Here is a 25,024-nt window from a genome sequence, read left to right on the forward strand (position 1 = left end):
GAGTTAGGGAGAGTTATACTGACTTCCCAGCTGAGGATCGGGCATAGTGTCTCATCTATAGATACCAATTAATGAAGTGCTAAGTGTCATATGAAGTATATTTGTAAGTTAAATATTTGTATTGTAACAAAATGCGGTGAGTAATGACTAGAGCACCAAATTGGGGAAATACTGTACATGTAGGGGATAATACGTGTACCAGTTTTACCTCATCCTTTTATATTCTTGTCAGGTCAAGTCACTCAAAGGTGTACGGAAGTGGAACTGCACATGTGTATGCATACTGTTATAATTGTACCTTACATAAAGCCAAAATGTAATCAGAGTGGACACTTCTGTTGACTTATAGAGTATCTGTCATTTCACTGCAGAATATTCATATTCTTGTGCATGTAAGCACAAACAGATTTAAAGAGTAAAAGGCTGACGCTGCACTTGTTTTCTTAAAAAATCACATTCTCTTTGTGCATGTCAGATATACATGCAGGCTCATAACTAGCTGGAGCTGGCCAGCATCTCTCTGGTGCCACTTGTAGTAATTTACACCCACAATAATGGAAATAAAATAGAGCTTTTCTGTTTTAAATATGTATACTTAGAATATTTTTGCTTGGAAACTGTGCGTGTCAATATTTTTTCTGTTTGCTTTGCTGTACTGAAAGCATCATGTGTACTGAAACAGGGGGCAGAGTCAGTGAATCAGCATTTTGAAGGCTGAAGTAAGTTTTTCAAAAGTACCACCAGAACTACCAAAGTGGATTACTGAGGATTGAGATTAAAGTAGTGATAAAAATGACAAGCACAAACATGTTCATCAGCTCAAAGTTACAGTCCTGCTCATTTTGTTGTAAAGTATACAAACATATCACTTTGCTAAGTAAAACTGGAGACGATACATCTAGTTATATATTAGAACTGGGTGATAAATGTTAGGGGGTTTAAGATTTGATGGATAGTATTTTTGAACTTGTTGCTGATCCTTCTACAGTTCACTGATACTGCTGTGCAACATTCTTCAAAGCAGTAGTCAAGTCCTTAAGGAAAGTACAGTAATAGCTGAAATACTCATCTACTGGGTTTTTTTTTTGCAGCGAAGTTTAAAAAAAAAAAAAGTTACTTCATACCTGTGTCAATCCGTCCTTAAATCTGTTCTTAATAAGTGTCACCATTTCCTATTAAAGTGGTGGATATATATTTGAGGAGACAGGGACACAAATCACAAATGAATGTTTGTATGACATTCAATTCCATCTGTTCCATGGGGTCGGTGGCTGGAGGCAGGGACGACACAAACACACCCCAGAGCTCCACGGCACAAACAGCCTGTCCTTCTTACAGAGGGAGTTCAACACTGCCAGGTCTCCACAGCTCACTGCTCTGATCCTCTCACAGCCCAGCTCCTGACCAGGGAGATGCCAGCAGCTCAGGATGGAATGTGATAGGTGAATGTCCCTGTCTCCCAACCCAGAGCCCAATCTATGAAACCAGGCTGAGTTTCTTATTTATCAGTACAAGCCAGCTTGTACAGTAACATGTTTGGATCAGAAAAATACAATTATGGTACACGTATTTGTATGTTTTGGTGTAAGTCACGTCACTGGAGATTGTAGTGTATATTAGGAAATTTAATTTAATTACCCTGGAAAACCTCGTCAGAATGCTGTCATAGTGACAAATACATAAAGTATTCAGTCTTCTTGTGTCAGATGTACTAAGGCCAACTGATCAATGCCAAATGTTTTGTGCTTGCTTTCATTTTCTTTTAATTCTGTGGCTGTAGTCAGTAAAATATTGGGATGGCACCCTAGCTTGAAGTGGAGTAAATTCTAAAAAAACCAGGTTTAATTTGGTTTCAGATTATGGGTTTGCCTAGTTGTTTCACCCTGGAATTAATGAAAGCAAAACAGCTAAGAAAGAAGGAAAGAATACTGAAATACCTGTAAGTGAATTAATTGCAGATATTTAACTGTAAAAAAAAAAAATCAACGTCTCAATATAAAAGTATTTTGGCCACAAAAGCTATGGCTAATTATCACTACTAGCTTTAAATTGCAAGACACGAGTGTAATATTTTGGGCCAGACCACTGAGCAAGGGAAACAAATATAGGTGGCTCAGTGAGAGCAGCTGCTCTGTAAAGAACATGTAAAAATCTATTAACTTGAAAAAATTATATAACTTTATAAAACTGTGATGCATGGTGTGTTTGAACTACCATGGGTTTTTTTTGTTTCATTGTAAGAAATATTTATATATTTTCCATTTCCATGCAGTTAGTTTATATTTCCTGACATAATGCTCTATATCCAAGAAATTACATCAGTACAGAAATTTAAGTGAGAATGCTGCTTAAACTCAGTGGTGCAGTGAAGGGTGGTGGCAGTGAAGTTTCATTATTTTTGTTTTCCCCATTAAATTTTCTGTTCATCATCTATGAACAAAATAAGTGCCTCAGGTAAAATTTAGAGTGGTGAGTGATGCTCATTTCACTGATGGAGAAAAAGAGAGAGAAGGTTAAATATTGTAAGTAGTGAACCAAACTTCATGCAGAGTAGGATTTACTAGTACAGCATCCTAAACGTGGATATGGCCAGAGGCTGCAGATAGAGAAGAGAATAACACTATCACAAGCATCCATTCTCCTAAGGAGGAGACAGTCTCCCAGATTAAGTTCTGTTTTGCATTCAGCCTTGGATTATTGTCAGAATATGTGCCAAAAAGGTGTACAACAGCTATGTGAAATTCCTAGTTTGTAGTAAGGGAGATAGTTTGCTTATCATCAAGTAAAAGTATATGGCAATAGCCAAGAATGATGTAAGTCTTGCAATGAACTGGGACGTTTCCAAAATAGATTTTCCTGAGAAACTTTGTGGAGAATACATCCTTTTCTTCAGCAGAAATCTGTTTGAATGACTTTTTTTTAGTATTTCTTTCCTGCTGGAGGAAGAAAAATTCACCTTTTTAGTACAGTGCTCAGAAGTGGCTCAGATTATATCCTACACAATTACAGTTTGATTACCTATATAAAAGTTCTTTACTCAAACTTGGGCTTCCCAGTGCACACAAAAGATATTTCCTACTATAGGGCACTGATTCATAGCACTGTGTGGTGTGCTGGTGATGAAAAATCTGAGCAAAATAGTGGCTTTGATAGGTCTTTGAACCATTGCCAGTATGCTTTCCTTTTGATAAACCATCTCAGCTTATCAAACTATCTCCTTTGATATATTTACATAATGATTAATTGAGGAGAAATTTCTTCAGAGCTTTCTGAAGAAGCATAAAATGGGATTCACCAACGCACTCACTCACCTAATTTAATGTTAATGCAGAAGGGGGAGTGAAATAAAGTTATCTACCTTCTTCTGTTTGAATGATGCAAAGTAGATCAAACTTTGTCACTATTAATGCCATTTCCTAGTTCCTTTGTGTTGCGCTGATTCAAATTCAAAATGCCTCTGAAACTCCTCCTGACATAGTAACTACTACTTGCCACAAATTATTACTAAAACCTAATATTCATTTTATAGTACCTGTCACAATTTTGAAAGTCAAGTTCCTTAAATATTAAATATTCTGACAGTTGCAAAAATAAACGCAATTGCTCCTTCCCTTCTAAGATTGTACATGTTTTCTTAAATGATATTCAGTTCCAGAGTATCTTAAAATAAGGTTAGACCTTCCTCCAAAATTAAGCTTATTCTGCCTTTGAGGCCACTGAAGTAACAGCTACACCCACCTCCCTTAGAAAGTTCTGTCTGACTGAAGCATTAATATAGCTCTCTTTATCTTCTGCCTCGAAAGTATATGAAATTTTTTAGTAGTTTTGATTTCTATTGTGACACCTCTCCATGCCACTCATGAAATAATCCTTAGAAAACATAACTTCCCTACATGGATAAGCCAAAACATACTTGTTATGTCTATACTTATTCTTGAAAATTACTCAGGTAGATTAATCTCATCCTTCAGATTTTAAGAGGCAAGATTTCTTCATTCATTTCTTAACAGCAAAAGTAATTTACAGGTTTCAGAATCAGATGCCATTCATGGGATTTTTCAGTCTTTATTCAAACAGTATGTCTCATAATAAATTCCTGTGAGCGAGAAGTTCTGATATCAGGCCCTCAAAAATGTGTCTCTTAGTTATTCTCTCACAGTATTTTCTGAAATCTGGCCAAGAGCTTTCCTAATAATCCAGAAAATGGTGGCTTATATGTTCAGAAGGAAAGGGTAGTACTGAAGACCTTCAGAGTTTATATAGTGCATCAGATTTGGTTTTGTTGTAGTATACAGAGATAAGTACTGTTTTCCAAAAAGAGGACATAATTCAGAAGAGTTCTTTGAAGGGGAGATACTGTTTTTGATTTCTTGAAATATATCCCAGATTCCATTCTGTTTCTGTGCTTTTTTTTTTATATTGAGCTTAACTCATATCTGTCAGTTTGCAACATAGGAAGACAAGACTAGAAAACAGCTAAGAAGCTATCCATGAAGCTGGATTATGTAAGCGTATTTCTTACTTTTCATCAGTTCATCTTAGTGGTTGCAACAGCATCAGCTAAAGCTTGGTTTCCTAGATACAACTTACATTATTTAAACTGTTCTAAAATAGAAGGACAGTTGTGAAGACATTGAATGATTTCCTATGAAATCCAGTTATGGAAGGATAATAAACCATGACACTGTCCCGAAGGACAGCCATCGAGAATTTCAATACACAGGTAAGGTTACAGGTAACACCTGCTTTTAGTCTCCTTCATATGCAGAAAGTAACTGTGTACTAGAAGGGTTAAGATTCAACTATTCAAAGCCCCTTGTTCTAGTAATCTTTAAAGAGATGTGTCTGTGATGTTATGCTTTGGCTGAATGCCCTATATCATCCTAACTTGCAAATCTTAAAATCAGAAGAGACTGTGGAGATGAAAGCATCAGTTTGTTAGAGTATGGTGCTAATAACACCAAGGATGCAGGTTTGATCCATTTATGGACCATTCACTTAAGAGGTGGACTCGTTGATCCTTGTGAGTCTCTTCCATTTGTAACATTTGGTAGTTCTGTTTCCAAGGCTGTGCCTCTTGAGACCTGCTAGACATGGGTCTTTCATCAGGCAATAGCAACTCTTTTTGAAGAGCTGCATTTTCCTGCACTGAATGCTCTTGTGGTTTTTTAGGTGCTAAGATTGGTTGTTTTGTATGATAGTTTTAAATATAAATGATATGTGACTATGAGAAAGACTTTTTAGTCCCAATAATAATCTCATAGAAAACAATAGAATGGAAGCTTCAGATAAAGTTTGTCGAGGACAACAAGGACAAAGTTCAGAAAGAAACACTTTGCTTTGTAAACTCCTTCTTAGAGAGGAGTCTAGGTGAGGCAGGATCCATCCTAGTCCCAGACTTAGTCAAAAGTTTATGTCTAACGGTTTATGTAGGTGTAATTCGGCCTTTATGTAAATTTCTCCAACAGGACTAAGGACAGCAAACCAAACATATTTATATGAATAAAGTATGTTGATTTTTGAAATTGATGATGATATGGTGATAGTGATTAGACAAAAAAAACTTTAATCAGAATTACTTCCTGCACCGTATATCTACTACTTTTTTAAAGCAATATTGAAATAATTACATTAAGACTATCAAAATAATTATTAGCAGGAGACTTAGGTTACTCAGCCATACCAGTGACCCTGGGCAACTCTTTAATTTGGTCTCAAGGAGTAGCCTTGAGGTGATGTCCCCACTCAAGGGAGGAATCTCCACATGCACTCCTAGAAGGAGTGTGTTGCAAGTCCCTGCTGTAACAAGAGGGATTTATACTGTGAGCTTTCATAGAATAAAGTGGTTGGCTGTTGTTCATGTATTTGAAGCCTGCTGTGTCAGCTCAGCAGCCTTTAGATAAATTATGACTATTACCACTTACTGGTTCCTTTATAATGATGTCTATATGCTGCATCCTCACTGGTATGAGTTTCTGTAGGGAAATGTTGTTCTTCACATCCTCAGAATGTTTAACTTTGGGATTGATGTGTTAGGCTGGCCTCAGTGTTTAACAACAAAAAAGCCCCTCCTCTTCATATATAATCAGTAAGTTTGGAAATGTGGTAAAGTTAAGACTGTTTTATCTCTACTTAGGCAGAGCATCATGCTACATATCAAAGGCAAAAGATGGACAGCTGTCAAAAATGTGGTTGAAAATTACCATGCAGAAATTTTATATGTGATGCTGTAACTGCAGAACTGGGTTCTGATCTAGCTGTCCTTCTCAGTCTTCTTCAATCTCTGTGGAAAAAAAAATAAATTCTGTGTCTTTTATTTTTTATTCATAGCTCAAGGTCCCTCATCCCTGGTTTCAAATTTTGAGGCTTTTTTCTTTGTCTTTTATCACTGAAATATGGCTCAGAACAGCATTGCTGTGGTAACTTCCCCACAGTCTTTCTGAAAAATATGCCAAGTTGTGATTTATGTTCTTTTGCATCTTTGGCTATTTAGATTCTTCTTGATAATTACTTTTCTTGCATTTTGCTAGGCTATGAAGGGGAATTTCTAATTGTCTGAGCTCTGTGTCTTGAGTTGCCTCATCCAAACATAGGAGAACTAAAATGAAAAAGGCTAAGGGTTTATCACAACAGTACTGTTACTCCGCACACCTTTTCAAGGGGCCAGGAGCATTATCACCTGCTAGCAATGCATCAACATAATTTATCAGATATTGCACCCTACTCCCCACCTCCATTATCTGTCAGTAAACTTAAAGAACAATACCCTTGGACTGTTTATATAGGTATACACCTAGATTTTTATTTCTCAGTTTGTGAAAGAGGATACCATTCAGCTTAAGAAATTAAATAGCGTCATATTTTTGTATTTTAGAGGTTTTGAATGCTGTAAACCAGTTCATTTTTCATTTCACTAAAACCGTAGAAGACTCAGTTGTCAATTGCTTGCATGCAGAAAATCTGCTTTGTAATAAGTGCAGGCAAATTCATCCCTGCTGCAACTTTATTGACTTGAAATTAAAATCAGCTTCTGTTAAATGATCCATATGGGGAAATACACAGTTTGATTAATCAAAGGAAAGCATCCTTTCTGATGTGTGTTAGTTTTAAACCTTAACTTTTGCTAATACAGGTCTTGCAGTTATTTCAATTAAATATGCAAAAAATTCACAGAATTTAAGAGTGATGTAAATGCTGATGCTGGCTAAATGGTCTAATGAACTGCACGTGAAGAAGCAGATGTCAAGACATGTATGAGTGTGGACTGTTTTGTGGTTTACATGACAATACAGGTGATTGCAGTCATAGAGCCAGGTAAGCAAAAAGTGGGGTGCTGTTCACACAAAGGGGCAATCTTTAAGTCAATTTCTATGCTATATAGTTTGGAGTTTTTGAAATGAAGCAAAAGTAGCTAGGCATCCTGATAACTACACAGAGCAAGTTTGGAAAGCTTAAGCATCACCGAATAAATTTTCTGCCATCAGGGTTAAAAGTTTTTAACCTGATATAGCACTCCAAGTCCACTGTAGCTATACTCAGGTGTTTTCTGCCCTAGATGTGAGATTTGGACCAAATCTTCAGTCATTTTGAGTTTTGTTCTCTTGTAGCTATTTGCTAACTTTGCTGAGTTTATTTTCTTTTCTATTTTCAATGTTAGTGATAATGTTACTGTCATCCCAGTGAAGCTAAGGAAATAGGAAGGCAGAAGCTCTTTAAACACATATCTTATTAGACAGGAACCCAGGGTAATTAAATAATATCCATTCAGTGTTGTCATTTGTTTATATTGGTGGTCATGGGAAAGGGCAGAGGATTTTTTAACCTCCAAAAGCAAGAAAGGTAATTAATAAAATTTAAACCACTTATGGAGAGCATAAAAATTGAATTCTAGAAATAAGATATCTAGAGGTATCTGAAGGAAAGTAAGTCTTCTGCTAGAATTTTAGTGCATAAATCCAGGGCAGATTTAAAGCTGCAGTCTTGTTTACAGTTTGACAGTTGTAGTGATGAAGAAATTGCTGACTAAACTGATGAATGGTGCCACCTTGTATAAGTCCCAGAGAAGAGCACTGTGCATTGCTTGGAGTGAATGTGTGAGGAAACTCCAATATATTTCACTTAACTGACTTGAAAATAAGTGTATATTATTGTAGAAACAGAAATCAAGAATAACAGAATTCCACAGGCAAAATTTGAAATATGAAAGATGCATGATTGCTTAGATTTTAAATCTAGCACATTAGTCAATTTTAATGCATTAAAAACATCAACAACTTAGAATTTTTTTCTATCATTTAATAATCAATTTATTGATTAATATAGTATAAAATGAATGAGACTGTTTATGAATTAGTATGTATAAGTGACTGATGGAAACTCTAAACTTTGCTTTAATTCTCCCAGTAACCACAGATCCTTCATTTACTTATGAGCCATCAAGTAGAACTGGCAAGTTCTTACTAAAATGGAATTCATGATCTGGAGACAGATCATGAATCTCTGTCTTACTAAAAGACAGAAATTTGTGAGTTAAGAAAAAGAGTTAGTACTTCAGAAAAAAATATTGCTAAATGTGTTCAGTGAACTAAGTACTTCAAAAAAATACATCATGTCTACAAACATTTTCAAACACTGGTATTTAAAAGTATATAATAGGAATTATAAGTGAAATGAAAAAATTCTTTTGTATTACCTGTGTGTTCAACTTGAAGTCAGCATGTTCTTCATAAAAAGAAAGTGTGCAATGCTTGGGGTTTTTAACAGAAATAAAGGATGAATCCTGAATGCTCGGGCAGCTTAGATTTTTTGCATGTTGCATGCAAATCTCAATATTGGCATAAAAAAAGTGGAAAATAAAAAAGGTTAAAAGCCCCCTGAGATAAAGTTCAAATAAAAGAACTCTACATACAGATTTTCTCTCCTTTGAAAATTATTTTTCTGATTTGCTGTTTGTTTGCAACAAAAGATGTTTCATCAGTCACTGTAGAACATAGGTTCAGATGTAATTGAAGAAAACATGTGCTTTTAATAAAAGACACTGACAAAAATAAGAGAGAAGAGAAATAAGGTGAAAACTTTAAAGTCAATAATTCAAGAGTTTTAGAGATGACTAAATTATGTTTCTATAGATCTTAGTCTATCCTTGAGTGTTCATACATTTTGGCAGAGCCTTGTTTAATACAGGTGGCATCTGCATCCCTGTGAGAAACTGTTTAAGACCTCTCCAGATCTTCCCAGAAACACCCACACCGTACAGCATGAAATGTGACAAACAAGATCCTTTTGACATCTGTTACGCAGCTGACTTCTGTGCATCACCATCACCAGATATATTCTACAGCCAAAAGCGATTACGGTTTGGTACACACATTAATCTTGCTGCAAGGACAGGACACCCTGTAAAGAATTCTGGGTCAGAAGCTAACATGCTCTTCTTGTGTTTCCTGCAGGACTGGGCAGACATTTCATATTTGTGATGTTTCAGGTGGCAGTCAGATGCGGGGGGACACTTGGCTGCTGGACAGTCAGACAAAAGAGCTCATGAAGAGCCTTTGACAGATGAAAGCATCATGTGAACCAGTGTTGTGGTTTTTCAGGAAACATGCTGCAGCTTCTGCCTGGTGGTCCAGGCTGTGGCTTAATACAGGCTGTTGGAGATACCATGCTGCTTCTGCTCAGTGGTTATTCTTTATGGGACTTAAGTTGTATTGGTCAGATGACTTCTGGGACTGCATCTTTACTGCAATGCCTCAAATCAAACAGCCCTGACATCAGAACACTGTGTACCTGTGTCTTTATCTCTTCTTTCTTTTCTGGATGTAGTGCAGCATGGTAAGGGTGTATACGCTACGTGGTGGCGTGCCTTGCACAAACTTTTGGAAAACACAGTAATAAAGACAGGAGTGCTTAGCTCAGGCTAGAACCAAGTAGTACTGCCATAACACACTGCTATTCAGGCATTTTTTTTTACATTCTTCTAATTTCCATTACTTCATTCTGAATAAAGTTATGCAGTCACCAAGTGAAGGTGTTTTGTCTAAGAAGGAATTTACAAATTATGTACTCAGCACAGTCTGCCAGATTACTCCTGTTGACTACAATTCAACCCTGCCTTTCAAGTGGAAAGTTCAAAAACGTCACCAAACTTAGCACGGTGACACCTAATTCTAGGAAGGCTTTGGATAACACAGCATGGCAGAACGTTGTTGTGCCTGGAAGTGTTCATGCATGAACTGAGCTTCTGCAAGCTAAGGAGGCGGTTAAGTCTTAGTGTGGCGATGTCACAGATACAGGATACGACGTGAATGTGGACCACTGTGCCTGGGGGTGCAAGGACCCTTGTTTAACCTCCAGTGCTGACTGTTCACAAAGTCTGCTTGTTTGATGCCACCACACTGTTCTGCACAGCTACTAAAGGATGAGTTTATGTGGTCATAAGGAAAAGCTTTGGAATCTGCTTGAGAGTAATTGAGATGCAGCCACTGAAATCACGTATTTGCATAAAATTCAAAATACTGATTTAGATAAAGAAAGAAAAAAGTATACACAGTATTTAACTCCATAGTTTTAACTGTGCTGTATTTTAATTTGCTCTTAAATGTGTGGACAAAGGAATTGCTACATATATGGGACTTTATGTTTTTCTCTCAGTTCTTTCTGTAAAACAGACCTCACTTTTTTGCAATTTATGAATACCTATATAATTTCCCACCATTTTATTTTTAATTTTTATATTTAAGTAAAAATTCTTTTTCATTTTCTTTTGTGGAGGAGGTAATGTTTAGAACTTGGCTTATGACTCTAAGCAGAATTAAGCAACATGTAGTATTTAGCTATGAATTTTTCTACATCTTGAAGCCCATACAAGCATAAAATTGGGTTGTAGCAAACTGATTGTTGTGGAAACTAGATATGTCTGTTCTGATTCTGTGTATGCATGCTTTAAAAACTTTTCAAGGTACCTCTTATATTGTGTTTTTCAGAGTCAGATCTAAATCTTTTCTTAAATAATGGGTATCACACCATTCTCTGATAAAACTCAGCAGATGCTGTGTCTGAATACTTGCATATTTTGCATTGTAGTTCAGTAAAAAAGTGTATTTTCTTATGAGATTGTTTGATAGCTACCTTTGACCTTTTCCACCCAGCTTTACAGGAAAACTAGCATGATCTGAGTAAATGAAAGCAAACAAAGGAAGACAAAGGAATGCTGAATTGATTTAATTTCTTCCTTTTAATATCTTTCTGGTTAGTTAAAGTACTGGAGGGGTAGCTCTCCACTTTGGGCGAAATATTTTCTTTGCGGACAGGTGTACCTGTGCTTGAAACTGCATGTATATCTCGTACTCTTTTATCATTTTGCTTACAAATGTTTTGGTCATTTTAAGGAGCATGTGCACATTTGCCGTCTAACTGGGCTTTATTATTTCATATGCAAATTTAAATATCCAGGCCTCACAGAACATAGTCATGCAGAATGACTGCGACGGGACCTCTGGAGATCTTCTAGTCTATGTAAAATGAAATTGAGATGCATAAAATAAAAAGAAAAAAACCAGATTTTTTTTTACTTGTAGAGTGTGGTTGGTAAAAATTACTCTGTAAAATTTATTGTAGAACTTCAAGACAGAGAAAAGTGTGTGAATCGCTTATAATTTAGAATAATTATATTTGGTTACCAATATTTAGTAATCTAGTATATATTTTCAGAATACTTGCTAAATAACATCAAAATAGTTTTGGTGCAACTATAGCTTGAATTAGAATCTGAGAATCATTGAATTGTTTGAGCTGGAAAGGACTCCTAACAGTCATCTAGTTTGAAAACTAGATGAAAAATGCTGGATATTTTTCATTAGATAATGTTGCTCAAATGAACGAAATTATTTTTGTATATACAAGTTTTGTGCTGACTTGCTTATTTTTAGGAATACTTTTCATTCTTTTTTGTTCTTTTTAAGGTGCTGGTGGCTGGTCTCCACTTGTGTCCAATAAATATCAATGGCTTCAGATTGATCTTGGAGAAAGAACTGAGATTACTGCTGTTGCTACTCAAGGTGGTTATGGGAGCTCAGACTGGGTAACAAGCTACCTTCTGATGTTCAGTGACAGTGGACAGAATTGGAAGCAATATCGTCAAGAAGAAAGCATTTGGGTATGTTCTTTCAATAAGGAAAATTATGTTTCTGCAAAAGTCTTAAAGGCGACTTACTGCACATTGTTGCAAATCTAAGCAAAGCTGTAGAACATAAAGAACTACACTAAAAATGTTTAGATAATTAAATATACAAAGCAATTTAGCTCTTGAAAAGATGAAAGACAGTAAAAAGCAAACAAACATCAAAAACCTAACCACAGAAGTACTCCATTAAGACACAAGGAATTATTCTGAGGATTACAAATGCACGACAAAATTTCTTTTGTCTTACTATGTATGGCAAACTTCTTTTCCCAAAAGTATTGATCCCATTGCATGAGACTTGGCTTTTAGTTACAGTTAAAAAATAAAACAAAACACTTCCTTTATTTTTTGTGCATTTTTTGTGCATAAAAACATTTAAACTTATTGTAAGAATAAAATGAAGCAAACAAAGAAATTAAAATCTTAACAAGCAAATCCCAGTCCATTTACAAAAAATAAATAAATTAAGCAATATTTAAGTTTTGGTCATTGAATTCAGAGTCTAGTTTCTGATGCTGTAACCTGCTTATCTCTGACTAGCTTTGTAAATATTAATGATGATTAATAAGCCATTAATAAGATCATAATTTTCTTTTTGCATAAATATAAATGAGGGCAAAGGGTACAACACCTGAGAGATTATGTCCAAAAGATTATGAAAAAGTGGATTATATCGTTTTAGTAAAGGGTTGCATCTTTCCTTGATCCCCAATAATTGGCAGCTTGCACTAGAGGAAGAATATTGGAACTTATGTTATTGTAGCCTGTCAAGTGAATTCTGTTCTCCATGCATAGAGCTGATTAATTTCTAAATTTTTCTAAGCCTTAGACTTCACTTATTTCTTGCTGCAGTTAAACCTTATGTTAAAATGTATTTCATTTTATGCGTTTTGATTTTGTTGACTTTTAATTCAAAATGTTCTTGTCACTCTTACTGTCAAAACCTGTCTATGGTATAATGAGATTATGCAGTGTTTTACTTGTTGCATAATTATCCTGCTTTTTAAATTTGCTACATACTTCCGCTTCAGATTGTGTTTTCATAACAAAACGAAATAAATGAGTTTCTAATCCATATGGCTGTGGGGAGAAAGAAAATCAATCAATTTTCCAAATGTTAAATGAGCATAAGCTGCTACAATATTGTCTTTACTCATCTTAAGACAGACTGACAAAACATATCTGAGAGGTAGGGCAGCTTGGTCTCTAACATGACTGCTCTTTTGAAATCTGATATTGGTATTGCAAACAGTGATGCAGATTGTTATTTCTTGAATATTGCCACCAGTAAAATATCAAATGAAAGTTAAGAAAAATAGCTAAATGCTGATGCAGACATTGGATAAAGGGGGTTGTTAGATCTATAGGAGCGAAAAAGTGAAGCTTCAATTCCATCATCTCAAACTTAATAAAAAATGATTATTTTAATGATTGCAATGCAGATTGAAGGTATGGCTTGCAGGCAGTAATGAATAATTCAAGAATGCAAACCATCAAATTCAGGGCAGTCTATTGATCTTTTTTATGCATCTTTATTTAGGAGTTCTGCTTCTAGGGGAATATATTTTCTCTTTTCTAAACTAATACACAGATGTAGTCTCAAAGTGAAACTCTTAAATCCCTATTTATTTTATAGATTTTCTCTGACTGTTATCTCTTTATGCTGACTTCTTAAATGACATGCTCAAGTTCATTAAGGCAAGAATCTCCAACATTTTATAAAATCTGCTGTGTTGCTGTGTTATTTCTTTCTTATGTTTAACTGAGTCATTGGCCTGTTACAAGGCTACTGACCAGAGGTAACATGTAGGGTTTTTCTAATACTACTCTGCGTTAGAATGATGGAAGTTGTCCAATTCAGAGGGCCCTGTGTTGAAATCTTCACTATAGAAAAGAATTTTTACTTCATAACCACTTTTTGTAGACTTAAATAGAGATAATCTCTTGTCTGCAAATTCACGGCTTCCTAATTTCTATATATCTTTTCAGAAGATAGTTTTGAATTTTATTTATTTCCTTACTGCTTATCTTAAGGTTCTGAAGCTCACTGTGCAGCTATAACAGCTTTTTTGTCATCTGTAAAAATTTTATAACAGCTGAGGTGAAAGAATATTGTCTACACATCTGCAAATTATCTAGTTATCAAAACTCTCTCAATAGTCTGTGAAGTGGGTAGTTTTTTCCAAGGCTGGCTCCTCTGACGATAGGTGTCTTGCTTGGGTTGAAATGAACCATGTTTCACCTTCCTTTGCCTATAAAACTTCATTGTGTGTTAGTGCTGAATTTGGATGTAAAATTTCTGATGTTAGGTGGGATTATCCTCTGTCCCTTTCCTGCTGCTAATTATTAAATATTTGTTTTCACTTTTCTGTATATTGGGAATTGGTTTAGAAGGCATCATGGTGAATAGCGTTTATTCCTGCAACATATTTTGCTCTCAGTGTTCTCATTTTTTTCTTGTACTGGTGTCCTAAATATATGCCTTACTTGCTGTCTCATAACTGGAGGAAGTCTGTATTTTATGTAGATTTTATTTATTGCTTAAAGTAATTTAATTACTAGAAGAGTTTTTGAAAGACTAACTCCATTATTTTTAATTCATAGGACTCCTTTCACTATAGATAAAGTATTGTTAAGTATATTTAGCTATATGTTCTACAATAGAGTTTTTCTTATTTCAGCCATACATTTTGATTTCTGCTCTCAGTGGTATTATTGTCACTGTCTTTTTAAAGTTAACTGTAAGTATTTTCTGCCCTCTTCTTGGTATTTATGGTAAGATTTTTTCAGTCAGACCTTAGCAGAATCAATATTTTTATCTCTTTTAGTAATTGATACAGTTTCAGTCAAGATATAATTCTCAAGCGAAATAGTTGTTATTAGTGGTAAAACACATGTTTTTGCACAGAAATAATTCCCTTTGGTAATGATTAGTTGAATTTCAGAAAGAAATCAATTCAACTCAATATTATATTTTCTTTAATTTTACCATAAATACGGAAGTGTTAGAACAACACATGCTGTGCCCTTTTATATTCAATCTTTTTATTGTGTTCCTATTCATTAGGATGTAGTTTCAGATGCAGTAGTGTTCAAACTCCCAGCCCAATCTTTTGCCCTGTTCTTTTTTTACCTTTAAAATGAGCAGAGGCCTCAAATCTCTGTGTGTATTTTCAGATTATTTTCTCTGGAAACGATTATTCTTTTCACTTTTCTTCTGTCAGACATCAGGTGGTATACAGTAAAACATCATAAAATATATGTTAAGTTTTGGTCAAGAAGTGCTAGGAGATCTTATGTTTGGAAATACTACTTTTATTAGAGGTATTGCTATTCATTTGTCCTCTTGATTTGTATTTGTATTCTTCCTCATAATTCTAGATATCATCACTTGTATTTTGGTGGTGAAGAATCTCCTATTGTAATTATATTTATCAGTTTGGGGCTGTGTATACTGATCCTTTCAACTAGTATAATTACTGGGTTTACCTGATTTTATAGTTTTGTATCACAAGAGTTTTTGTGCTGTATTCTCTCCTTGACTTTACTAATGGCTCTTCTTTTAAAAAGAGAGTAATAAGATTGTCCTGGTTTAGGACAAATTAGGGGAAATCTCCAAAAGGGAGCCCCCCAAAAAAAACCAAACCTCCCACCACCCCTCCCCCAATACCGGGTTCGGGAAGGAATTTCTCAGAGGAGCAAAGTGGAAAACAAAACCTATTTATTGACAAGTAACAAAAGAACACTCCCCAACACAAGAAAAGAAGAGAAACCAGGCAGTGTTGTGGAGGGCGCTGAGCTTCTCTCGCAGACTCCGGGGGTCCTGGACATCCCAGGTCTGGTCCGGAGCCGGTCCAGTATCTTCAGGGGAGGGTAAGAAAGAGGGAACGAAAGAAAAGAAAAAAAACAGCGCAGAAAGCAGCAAAAAAAAAAAGCTATCAGCTAGGGGTCGAAGCAGGAGCAAGCAAGCAAGCAAGCAGCAGCAAGCCAAGCCAAGCAGCCAAAAGCCAAAAGCGAAAGTGCCCAGTTGCACTCACTCCTCCCTCCCCACCCCACCATGGCAAGACGGCCGGGGAGGGGAGAGAGAAAAGGCCCATCGTGCTAAGAATAACTCTCCCTTATGCTCCCAGTCAAGATCTATCTTCAAGTCCCCTATCTTTGCAGCCTGATGTACTTGCTGGTTGTTTTGCTGCTTTTCATTAGCTCTACTTCTGGGGACATGGGCATCTACATGGCGAACCTTCACAGGTAACTTCTCTAACCGAGTAGCGATATCTTTCCACTCTTCCGCAGCCCAAATTGGTTTTCCTCTGCGCTGCCAGTTGGCCTCTTTCCATCTCTTCAGCCATCCCCATAGAGCGTTGGCTACCATCCAAGAATCGGTATACAAATAGAGCCTTGGCCACTTCTCTCTCTCTGCAATACCTAGGGCCAGTTGAATAGCTTTGATTTCAGCAAATTGACTGGATTCACCCTCTCCTTCAGTAGCCTCTGCAACCCGTTGAGTGGGACTCCATACAGCTGCTTTCCACCTCCGTTTCATCCCTATGACGCGACAAGAACCATCGGTGAATAGAGCGTAACGTGTTTCTTCTGCTGGCAACTGATTGTATGGTGGAGCTTCCTCAACCTGGGTCACTGGCTCTTGTTCCTCATCCGCGACACTAAAGCTTTCACCTTCGGGCCAATTTGTAATTATTTCCAGAATCCCAGGGCGATTTAACTTCCCAATTCGGGCGCACTGCGTAATGAGGGCAATCCACTTACTCCAAGTAGCACTGGTGGCATGGTGGGTAGAGGGAACCTTTCCTCTGAACATCCATCCCAACGCCGGTAGTCGGGGTGCCAGAAGGAGTTGTGCCTCTGTACCAGTCACCTCCGAGGCGGCTTGGACTCCTTCATAGGCGGCCAAGATTTCCTTTTCTGTTGGAGTATAGTTATCTTCAGACCCCCTGTAGCTCCGACTCCAAAATCCCAATGGTCGGCCTCGGGTCTCGCCAGGCAGCTTTTGCCAAAGGCTCCAGGACAGACCATGGCTCCGGCTGCAGAGTAGAACACGTTCTTCACATCTGGTCCCGTCCTGACTGGACCAAGGGCTACAACATGAGCGATCTCCTGCTTGATCTGGACGAAAGCTTGCTGCTGCTCAGGGCCCCAATGGAAGTCGTTCTTCTTGCGGGTAACCAGATAAAGGGGTCTCACAATCTGACTATACTCAGGGATGTGCATCCTCCAGAAACCTATAGCACCTAAGAAAGCTTGTGTTTCCTTCTTATCAGTTGGTGGGGACATAGCAATGATTTTGTTAATAACATCCGCAGGAATCTGACGCCGTCCGTCTTGCCACTTCACCCCCAAGAACTGAATTTCTCGGGCAAGTCCCTTGACTTTTCTCTTCTTAATGGCAAATCTGGCTTTCAGGAGAATATGAATGATCTTCTCTCCTTTCTTGAACACTTCTATTGCCGTGTTCCCCCAAACAATTATATCATCAATATATTGTAAATGTTCTGGAGCCTCACCCTCTTCTAGTGCAGCCTGGATCAGTCCATGACAGATGGTAGGACTGTGTTTCCATCCCTGGGGCAGTTGGTTCCAGGTATACTGCACTCCCCTCCATGTGAAAGCAAACTGAGGCCTGCATTCTGCTGCCAGAGGGATGGAGAAAAACGCGTTAGCTATATCAATGGTCACGTACCACTTTGCTGCCTTGGACTCCAGCTCGTACTGCAGTTCCAGTATGTCCGGTACAGCCGCACTCAGTGGTGGAGTCACTTCATTCAAGGCATGACAGTCCACAGTCAATCTCCATTCTCCGTCAGATTTTCGCATGGGCCAGATAGGGCTGTTAAAGGGTGAGTGGGTTTTACTGACCACCCCTTGGCTCTCCAGCTCTTGGATCATCTTGTGGATGGGGATCACAGCATCTCGATTCGTCCGGTACTGCCTGCGGTGCATTGTTGAGGTGGCAATTGGCACTCGCTGCTCCTCTACCTTCAAGAGTCCTACTGCAGATGGGTTCTCTGATAGTCCAGACAAGGTATTCAATTGTTTAATACCCTCTATCTCCACTGCAGCTATTCCAAAAGCCCACCTGAATCCCTTAGGATCTTTGTAATAGCCATTCCGGTGGAAGTCTATGCCCAAAATACACGGAGCCTCTGGACCAGTCACAATTGGATGTTCCTGCCACTCCTTCCCAGTCAAGCTCACCTCAGCTTCCAACAGAGTCAACTGTTGTGATCCCCCCGTCACTCCAGCAATGGAAACAGGTTCTGTCCCCACATGTTCCGATGGCATTAAGGTACACTGTGATCCAGTGTCAACCAATGCTTCATAGTCTTGTGGCTCTGATGTGCCAGGCCATCTGATTCACACCTTCCAAAAAACCCGGTTTTCCCATGCCTCTTCCTGGCTAGAGGCAGGGCCCCTCTAAGCCAGATTTTCCTTCTTTCCTTGGGTGTATGCCTTAGAAGTTCCTTCAAGGGGATCGGACATGTCATCATCATCATCATACTTAACATCTCAGCTACGAGCAACCGGAGCTGCTCTCTTTTTGGTGATACTTCCTCTTTCCTTCAAATCACGCACCCGTTGTGCCAAAGCAGCAGTGGGTTTTCCATCCCATCTCCTCATGTCTTCTCCAGACTCATGCAGAAAGACCCATAACTCAGCCCTTCTCTCCCCATCAAAGGAGCGCCAGCATTGGATACCAGGGCCTCTAATTTGTACAGCTGAGATTTGAATAAGGTCCTCCTTAATCTCTTCCCGGAGTTTCTTATGATTCTCCTCTATTTTGTCCTCTAGTTTCTGCAGTCGGGTTTCCACTGCTGCAATTCTGGCATGAGTTGGGCCATGCACAGCATCTGCATACGCTCGAAGCTTCTTCGCCATATCGAGCACAGTCTCATATGTATCATCCCGTTTCATTATTGCTAGGGCAGAAGCGCATTCAGGTGGCCCAAGTTGCGCAAGTTTCCTCCACATTACAAGTGTGCATGGTACCAGGTCCGGATTCCTAGTTGTTATATCATCTGAGAAAATGAGCTCTGCCACCGCCGTCTCTCTCAGGCATTGGATCCCCTGTTCTATGGTCTTCCACCGTGTCTGCTGTATATAGAGATCATCTGCACATAAGTACCTTTGTGCTACACTATCCAGGACCCGTTCCCAGAGGCTGTGAGGGCTAGCCCTGCTCATCATACCTTGATCGATGACAGGATCATGTGACAGGGATCCCAAATGCCTCGCTTCAGTACCATCCAAAATCATAACCTCCCCTGCAGCATCCCAAAGGCAGACTAACCAACTAATTATAGATTCATCAGGTTGTCGTCTGTAATCCTTTCTTAGGCCTCTGAGGTCCTTCAGAGAAAAGGAGTCAATATTAGCTCCAGAATCTGTGCCCCTTGATGTGGCCTCTGATTTTGGTGAGGGTCCTTCTGCATCATCATCATCATCCTCCACCTTTCGATCGGTCTTGCCTTTACACTTTCCACCTCTTGTATTAGCTGCAACAGCCATGGGTTGAGGCCTATTGTCTGATTCAGCTGCTAGCCTGGAGCCTGGGATGTTAGCTGCAGCCTGGGTCACTGGGATAGTAACTAACTTATCTCCCTGTTCCCTTTCTGCTATCTGCTGCTCCACAGTATCTAGCAGAGTACGGTAAACAAATGCCAAGGCCCAGCTCACTGCAGTAAGCCTTTCCTCCTTAGTATTACCATGGCACTTCTCCCTCAAATACTTTGCCACCTCGACTGGGTTCTGAATTTGATCAGATGGAAAGTCCCAGTCTATAGGATCAGAAAATTCCTTTAAAGTCTGGCCCATATCCTCCCATTTCCCACTCCAGTCAAGATTTTTCCTGCTTTGTTTTACTCCTGAATGAGGAGTCTCTATAACCCCTCTAGAAATCTCAGCTTTCATTTTATATACACTCCAGAGAGTATAGAAAAGGCTTAATAAATTAAATGCCAGAAAGATGGTTTCTTTTAAACTCAGGGGAAATTCAATATTTTCTAATAGAGATGTCAACAATTTGGAGGAGAAGAAGGAAGACAAAAGCTGGAAAGCCCCTTCCCCCTCTTCTCCCCAAACAAACTGAGTACACAACCATAACAACAATACATACATTCCTGAAACAAAGTCCAGCATTTTTATAAACCTCTGACAAATCATCACACATAAGACCAGCCCAACGACTATTCTGGTTAGTGCCCCCCGCTTACAAGAGCTAGTTATTAGGGACAACACCAGAGCTATTTCTGGGTAAGGAAATAACCCTAGGGACCACAAAGGTATTAAAACTTCAAAAGCCCCTAGGGACCAGAAATACCGGCAAGCTTCCACCACAAATGACATCATGAATTACCAATATGCCCACAAAACAACGAAAACCAAAATATTATTGTTATAGGTTTTTTTTCCACTGTCTTTGGCCTCCGTTTCCTGGCCAATGCACCAAAAAATATACTGTCCTGGTTTAGGACAAATTAGGGGAAATCTCCAAAAGGGAGCCCCCCCCAAAAAAACAAACCTCCAACCACCCCTCCCCCAATACCGGGTTCGGGAAGGAATTTCTCAGAGGAGCAAAGTGGAAAACAAAACCTATTTATTGACAAGTAACAAAAGAACACTCCCCAACACAAGAAAAGAAGAGAAACCAGGCAGTGTTGTGGAGGGCGCTGAGCTTCTCTCGCAGACTCCAGGGGTCCTGGACGTCCCAGGTCAGGTCCGGAGCCAGTCCAGTATCTTCAGGGGAGGGTAAGAAAGAGGGAACGAAAGAAAAGAAAAAAAACAGCGCAGAAAGCAGAAAGCAGCAAAAAAAACCCCAAAAGCTATCAGCTAGGGGCCGAGGCAGGAGCAAGCAAGCAAGCAGCGGCGAGGCAAGCCAAGCCAAGCAGCCAAAAGCGAAAGTGCCCGGTCGCACTCACTCCTCCCTCCCCGCCGCAGCAAGACGGCCGGGGCGTGGGGAGAGAGAAAAGGCACAGCTGCCAGACACAACACACGATATTGGGATAAAGGCTGTCACCCCACGGCAAAGATAAAGAGATTAAAAGAGAGGAGTTAAGAGGGGGAAGAAGTATAGCAACTCACAGTTTGAACAACAAGTTTTCCATGGCTGACAATTTCTGTGAAAACATGAGTCATCTAACTCATGGAGAAAAGCATCTCAATGTTATTAATTAGCAGGAGTTTTGAGGAACAAAATAAGTGCAATTTCTCTTTGATTTAATGATGACTGTTTCTTCTCTGACACATCTTTGGAAATACACATATATTCAGCCTTCAGTTTTTATTTTTTTTTCCTATGAGAATAGTGATTTATCCATTCCATAGCTGAAATTGAGTTTTCACTTCTATTTGTTTTGAATCTTCCCTTTAAAAATTATTTCCAAAGAAAGAAGTCAAAACTTACAGAGAAAAATAGCTAAAATGTGGGGAAATTATGACTGTTTTAGTAAATTTTCTTTTAGAAGACAAATTTGTTTGTATCTGTTTATTTTTGTACATACATTTAGGTTCTGAGCCTACTGGTTGTTTAATTAAACTTAGCCGAAGTTAAAACTGTAAGTTGGTTTTTTCATAATATATGCAACCCTGTGAATTTGCACAGAAGTATTTTCAATGTAACAGTTACTATTTTAATGGTATGTAGGATAATTTTATGGATGGTGAAGAATTAATTGCCTATGCATTGCTACACATATTCACAACTTTCTTTTTAAAGGAGTTGGGGCTTTTTATTTTATTGGAGACTTCTCATGGTGTAAAACAACTCACAATTATGCAAAGTTGAAGGTTAAGAAATACCGAATCACAGGTATTCTGTGATATTCACATTGTGAGTTTAGAGAATGCACTGTTTTGGTAAAGCTGGTGACTCTATCTTAGACTCAGTGATTCATATTTGCTATGATCCTCCTCCTTAGAGAGCAGAGTCATCATTCTTGGTAATAATTTGCTTCACTTTAGTAGCAAAAGACTGCTACTTTTATATATGCTACTTTTTTGGACTTCTGCTGATTACTTTTTGAATCCAGAAGGTTTTTCTGTGGTTTCCTTCTGCAAGCCCAGTCATAGATCATTTCAATGGGTACTCAATCACTACATTTTCCATAGGTACAGTTTTGGAGTTTTGTGACTTCAGACTGCCTGACACTTCTTTTGTTAGTCACAGGAAAGAGACAAACCTCTTTATCTATTAATTAAAGTAGAGCATATAGTAATGACCCCCATGGGGGACCCACACCAGCCCCTAGAGTAGCTGAAGGACTGCAGTCTGTGGAGAGGACACATTTGATGGTTTTTGATGGTTTTTGTTTTTGTTCTGACTGGGGAAAGATGTAGGGGAATGCAGGAATAGGCGGGAAAAAAAGCAAAGGAGGAGAATAGTCTTAACTCGAGGTATAAAAGGAGCTTCAAGGAAAATATGAAAAATTAAGTATGAAGAAAGAAATACAAGGAATCTTGGGTGGAATACTACAGGCAGAGGACTACTCTGCAAATGCCTCTGTGAAATTGTTTGCATGCATAAACTTCCACTTCTGAGGACATTTTAATATTTGTTTAGGACATTTAAAACATAAAATTTCTGAACTTATCTTATGAGCTTTTGCATTTCTACTTCTATTTCAAAAGCACTCTGACCGTAGTGCTATTTTTAGACACTTAAATGGCAATCTAATAAGGCTAATTTTGCAGTCACAATGATTAATGTACTGTATAAAATATCTTATATTAGGTGAAAAGATGAATGCATGCATCAAGGTTAACCTGTCCCAGAATATTTAAGATAAGTTAAAAGGAAGGAAAAAAAGAGAAACATCAGCAAAAAATGTAGTGCCTTAAATAAAACCTATATAATTTTTGTGGGTAAATATTAAAGGAATTGTTAATGCCAAAACCGGTAAAATATATATTGACACTATGTACAATAATGCAGACCATATTGTGGAAAAAAACCTACACACACACGCATTTAAAAAACGTGTATAACCAAGGACAGCAAGATACCTTGAAAATATGCAAACCCAGCAGCATACGGAAGTAAATACTCTAGGTTCAGACATTCGCAGGTTATTTTAAATATGTGTGTTAATGCTGCACTCATAAAATTAGCAGCAGCTTTGGGAAACAAACTAAATGTGTTGGAATGATACTTTTTTATTTTAAAGATTTCCTCTATGCAAACTACTAACTTTGTACCAAAATTGGTTTCTGGGACTGATCTTGATCAGGACTTTTTTCCAGACAGTTTCCAGCTGCATCATAAGCAATAGCAAAAAGTTACAACTTTCTATATTTGGGTACTACAACAGAAACAACAACCATTGGGTTCTTTGCTTCTGCCTTGTCTGCACGTTTAGTGAGTTTGCGCTATAAATGACTTCGCACTTGTAAGATGCAGAAATCCTGTAAATGACAGTGCTATTATCTTGAGTCTTTTTTGTAAGTTAAAAATAATGCTTTTTTATTAATGTAATTATTTTCTTTAGATGTCTGATTATCTGTACTCTAAACATATTATCTCTACTCAAATATATTGATGCCAGTACATAATTTTTCCATTAAAATAATTCACTGTGATATATGATGAATTATTTTATATTGCCTTTACCTATTGGTTATCTTAATAACATTGTAATATTCATACGTGTGTGGAAAATGCCGTAGCAAGCATTAGAACTACAAAAAAAAAAAAATTAGTTCTTTGTCTCTCCTCTCAGGTGTTGGCTGCTCTAGAGTGATACTGCACTCATCCCTATCATTTTCATTCTAATATGAGAATCTTATGCTTGAACACATATGCCTGCCTGAAAATGACTTATGATGGATGAAGAAAATTGTGCTATGGCTGGGAAAATATTGTCCCTATTTTCTGCAACAGACAGATTGTGTGCTTGAAGAAATCAAGCTGCCTTTGAAGAAAGCATTTCATCTTTATAATCAGAACAGAGTGTGTTCAGTTTGCTCAAGGCTTATTGAGCAACTAAGTAGTAGCACATATTCAGCTTCTCTCTTGTTTATTCCAGCCACTCTCCTTAAACAGAGCAAAAATACTTTCAGAAATGGACTTCAGACCTGATTTGAAGAATGTCTCTGTCATATAGGGATTTGTTTTATGCCTAGTATAATTGAAGTTAACAAGGTGAAATCACTGATTTTTTATAAGAACTTCAGTCATTGAGCTTCAGAGAAAACCTCTAATTATTTTGAATATATAATATCTTTACCCTGGTATTGGGATGGTCATGCCATTTTAATAGTGTATGATTTATTTTATTAATGTATCATGTCTACAACATAGTAATATTTAAATGATTTTCACATTTCCATTTTAGACACTTATATTTCCTTTACAAAACTTTTTGTGCATTGAAACTAAAGTCCTAAAAGTAGAAAAAGGAATTTGGAGATCTAAGTGTTTCTTGAACTTGGCAGCTCCAACATATGCTTAGATGCCCAATTTCCTCTTTTAACTTTTAGGAATCTGATTTTTGTCAATAGCATTTCAGTGTTTTCAATCTGTTTTCATCTGCAATTGTTTCATCAATTTTCATCTGTTACTGCTCTTTCTTTGTATCTGCATTTCTGTAAAACACATGCCATGGCTAGTAATCTTCTTCTATTACATGACTGAATGCCAGTTTTCAGGCTACTGAGGAACTAAGATCTGCCTTTATTCTTTTGTAGCTGTTCTGTTTCATAAACTCATGCCTTAGCATTCACTGGAAGCCTAGATAACCTCTGCCTCACAATTTGTTTATGAAGTAAAGGTTGTAAATAATGGGTAAGAATTTTCTTCTGAACGCTTTCAGAATGCAGAGACTTTTGGGGAAA

The 25,024-nt window shown here is 37.8% G+C and overlaps 1 protein-coding gene across 2 annotated transcripts in view; it reads left to right on the plus strand.

Moving 5' to 3' along the window:
* Nucleotides 1–25,024, plus strand: part of CNTNAP4 (contactin associated protein family member 4) — a 208,017-nt gene that overhangs the window by 63,272 nt on the left and 119,721 nt on the right. For both annotated transcript variants that reach the window (XM_059492753.1, XM_059492754.1), the window contains exon 3: nt 11,961–12,154. In XM_059492753.1, the coding sequence (XP_059348736.1) occupies nt 11,961–12,154 (194 nt within the window). The remainder of the gene's footprint in view (nt 1–11,960; nt 12,155–25,024) is intronic.

This window comes from Ammospiza nelsoni, chromosome Z, assembly GCF_027579445.1.
Source record: "Ammospiza nelsoni isolate bAmmNel1 chromosome Z, bAmmNel1.pri, whole genome shotgun sequence".
NCBI classification, from domain to species: Eukaryota; Metazoa; Chordata; class Aves; order Passeriformes; family Passerellidae; genus Ammospiza; species Ammospiza nelsoni.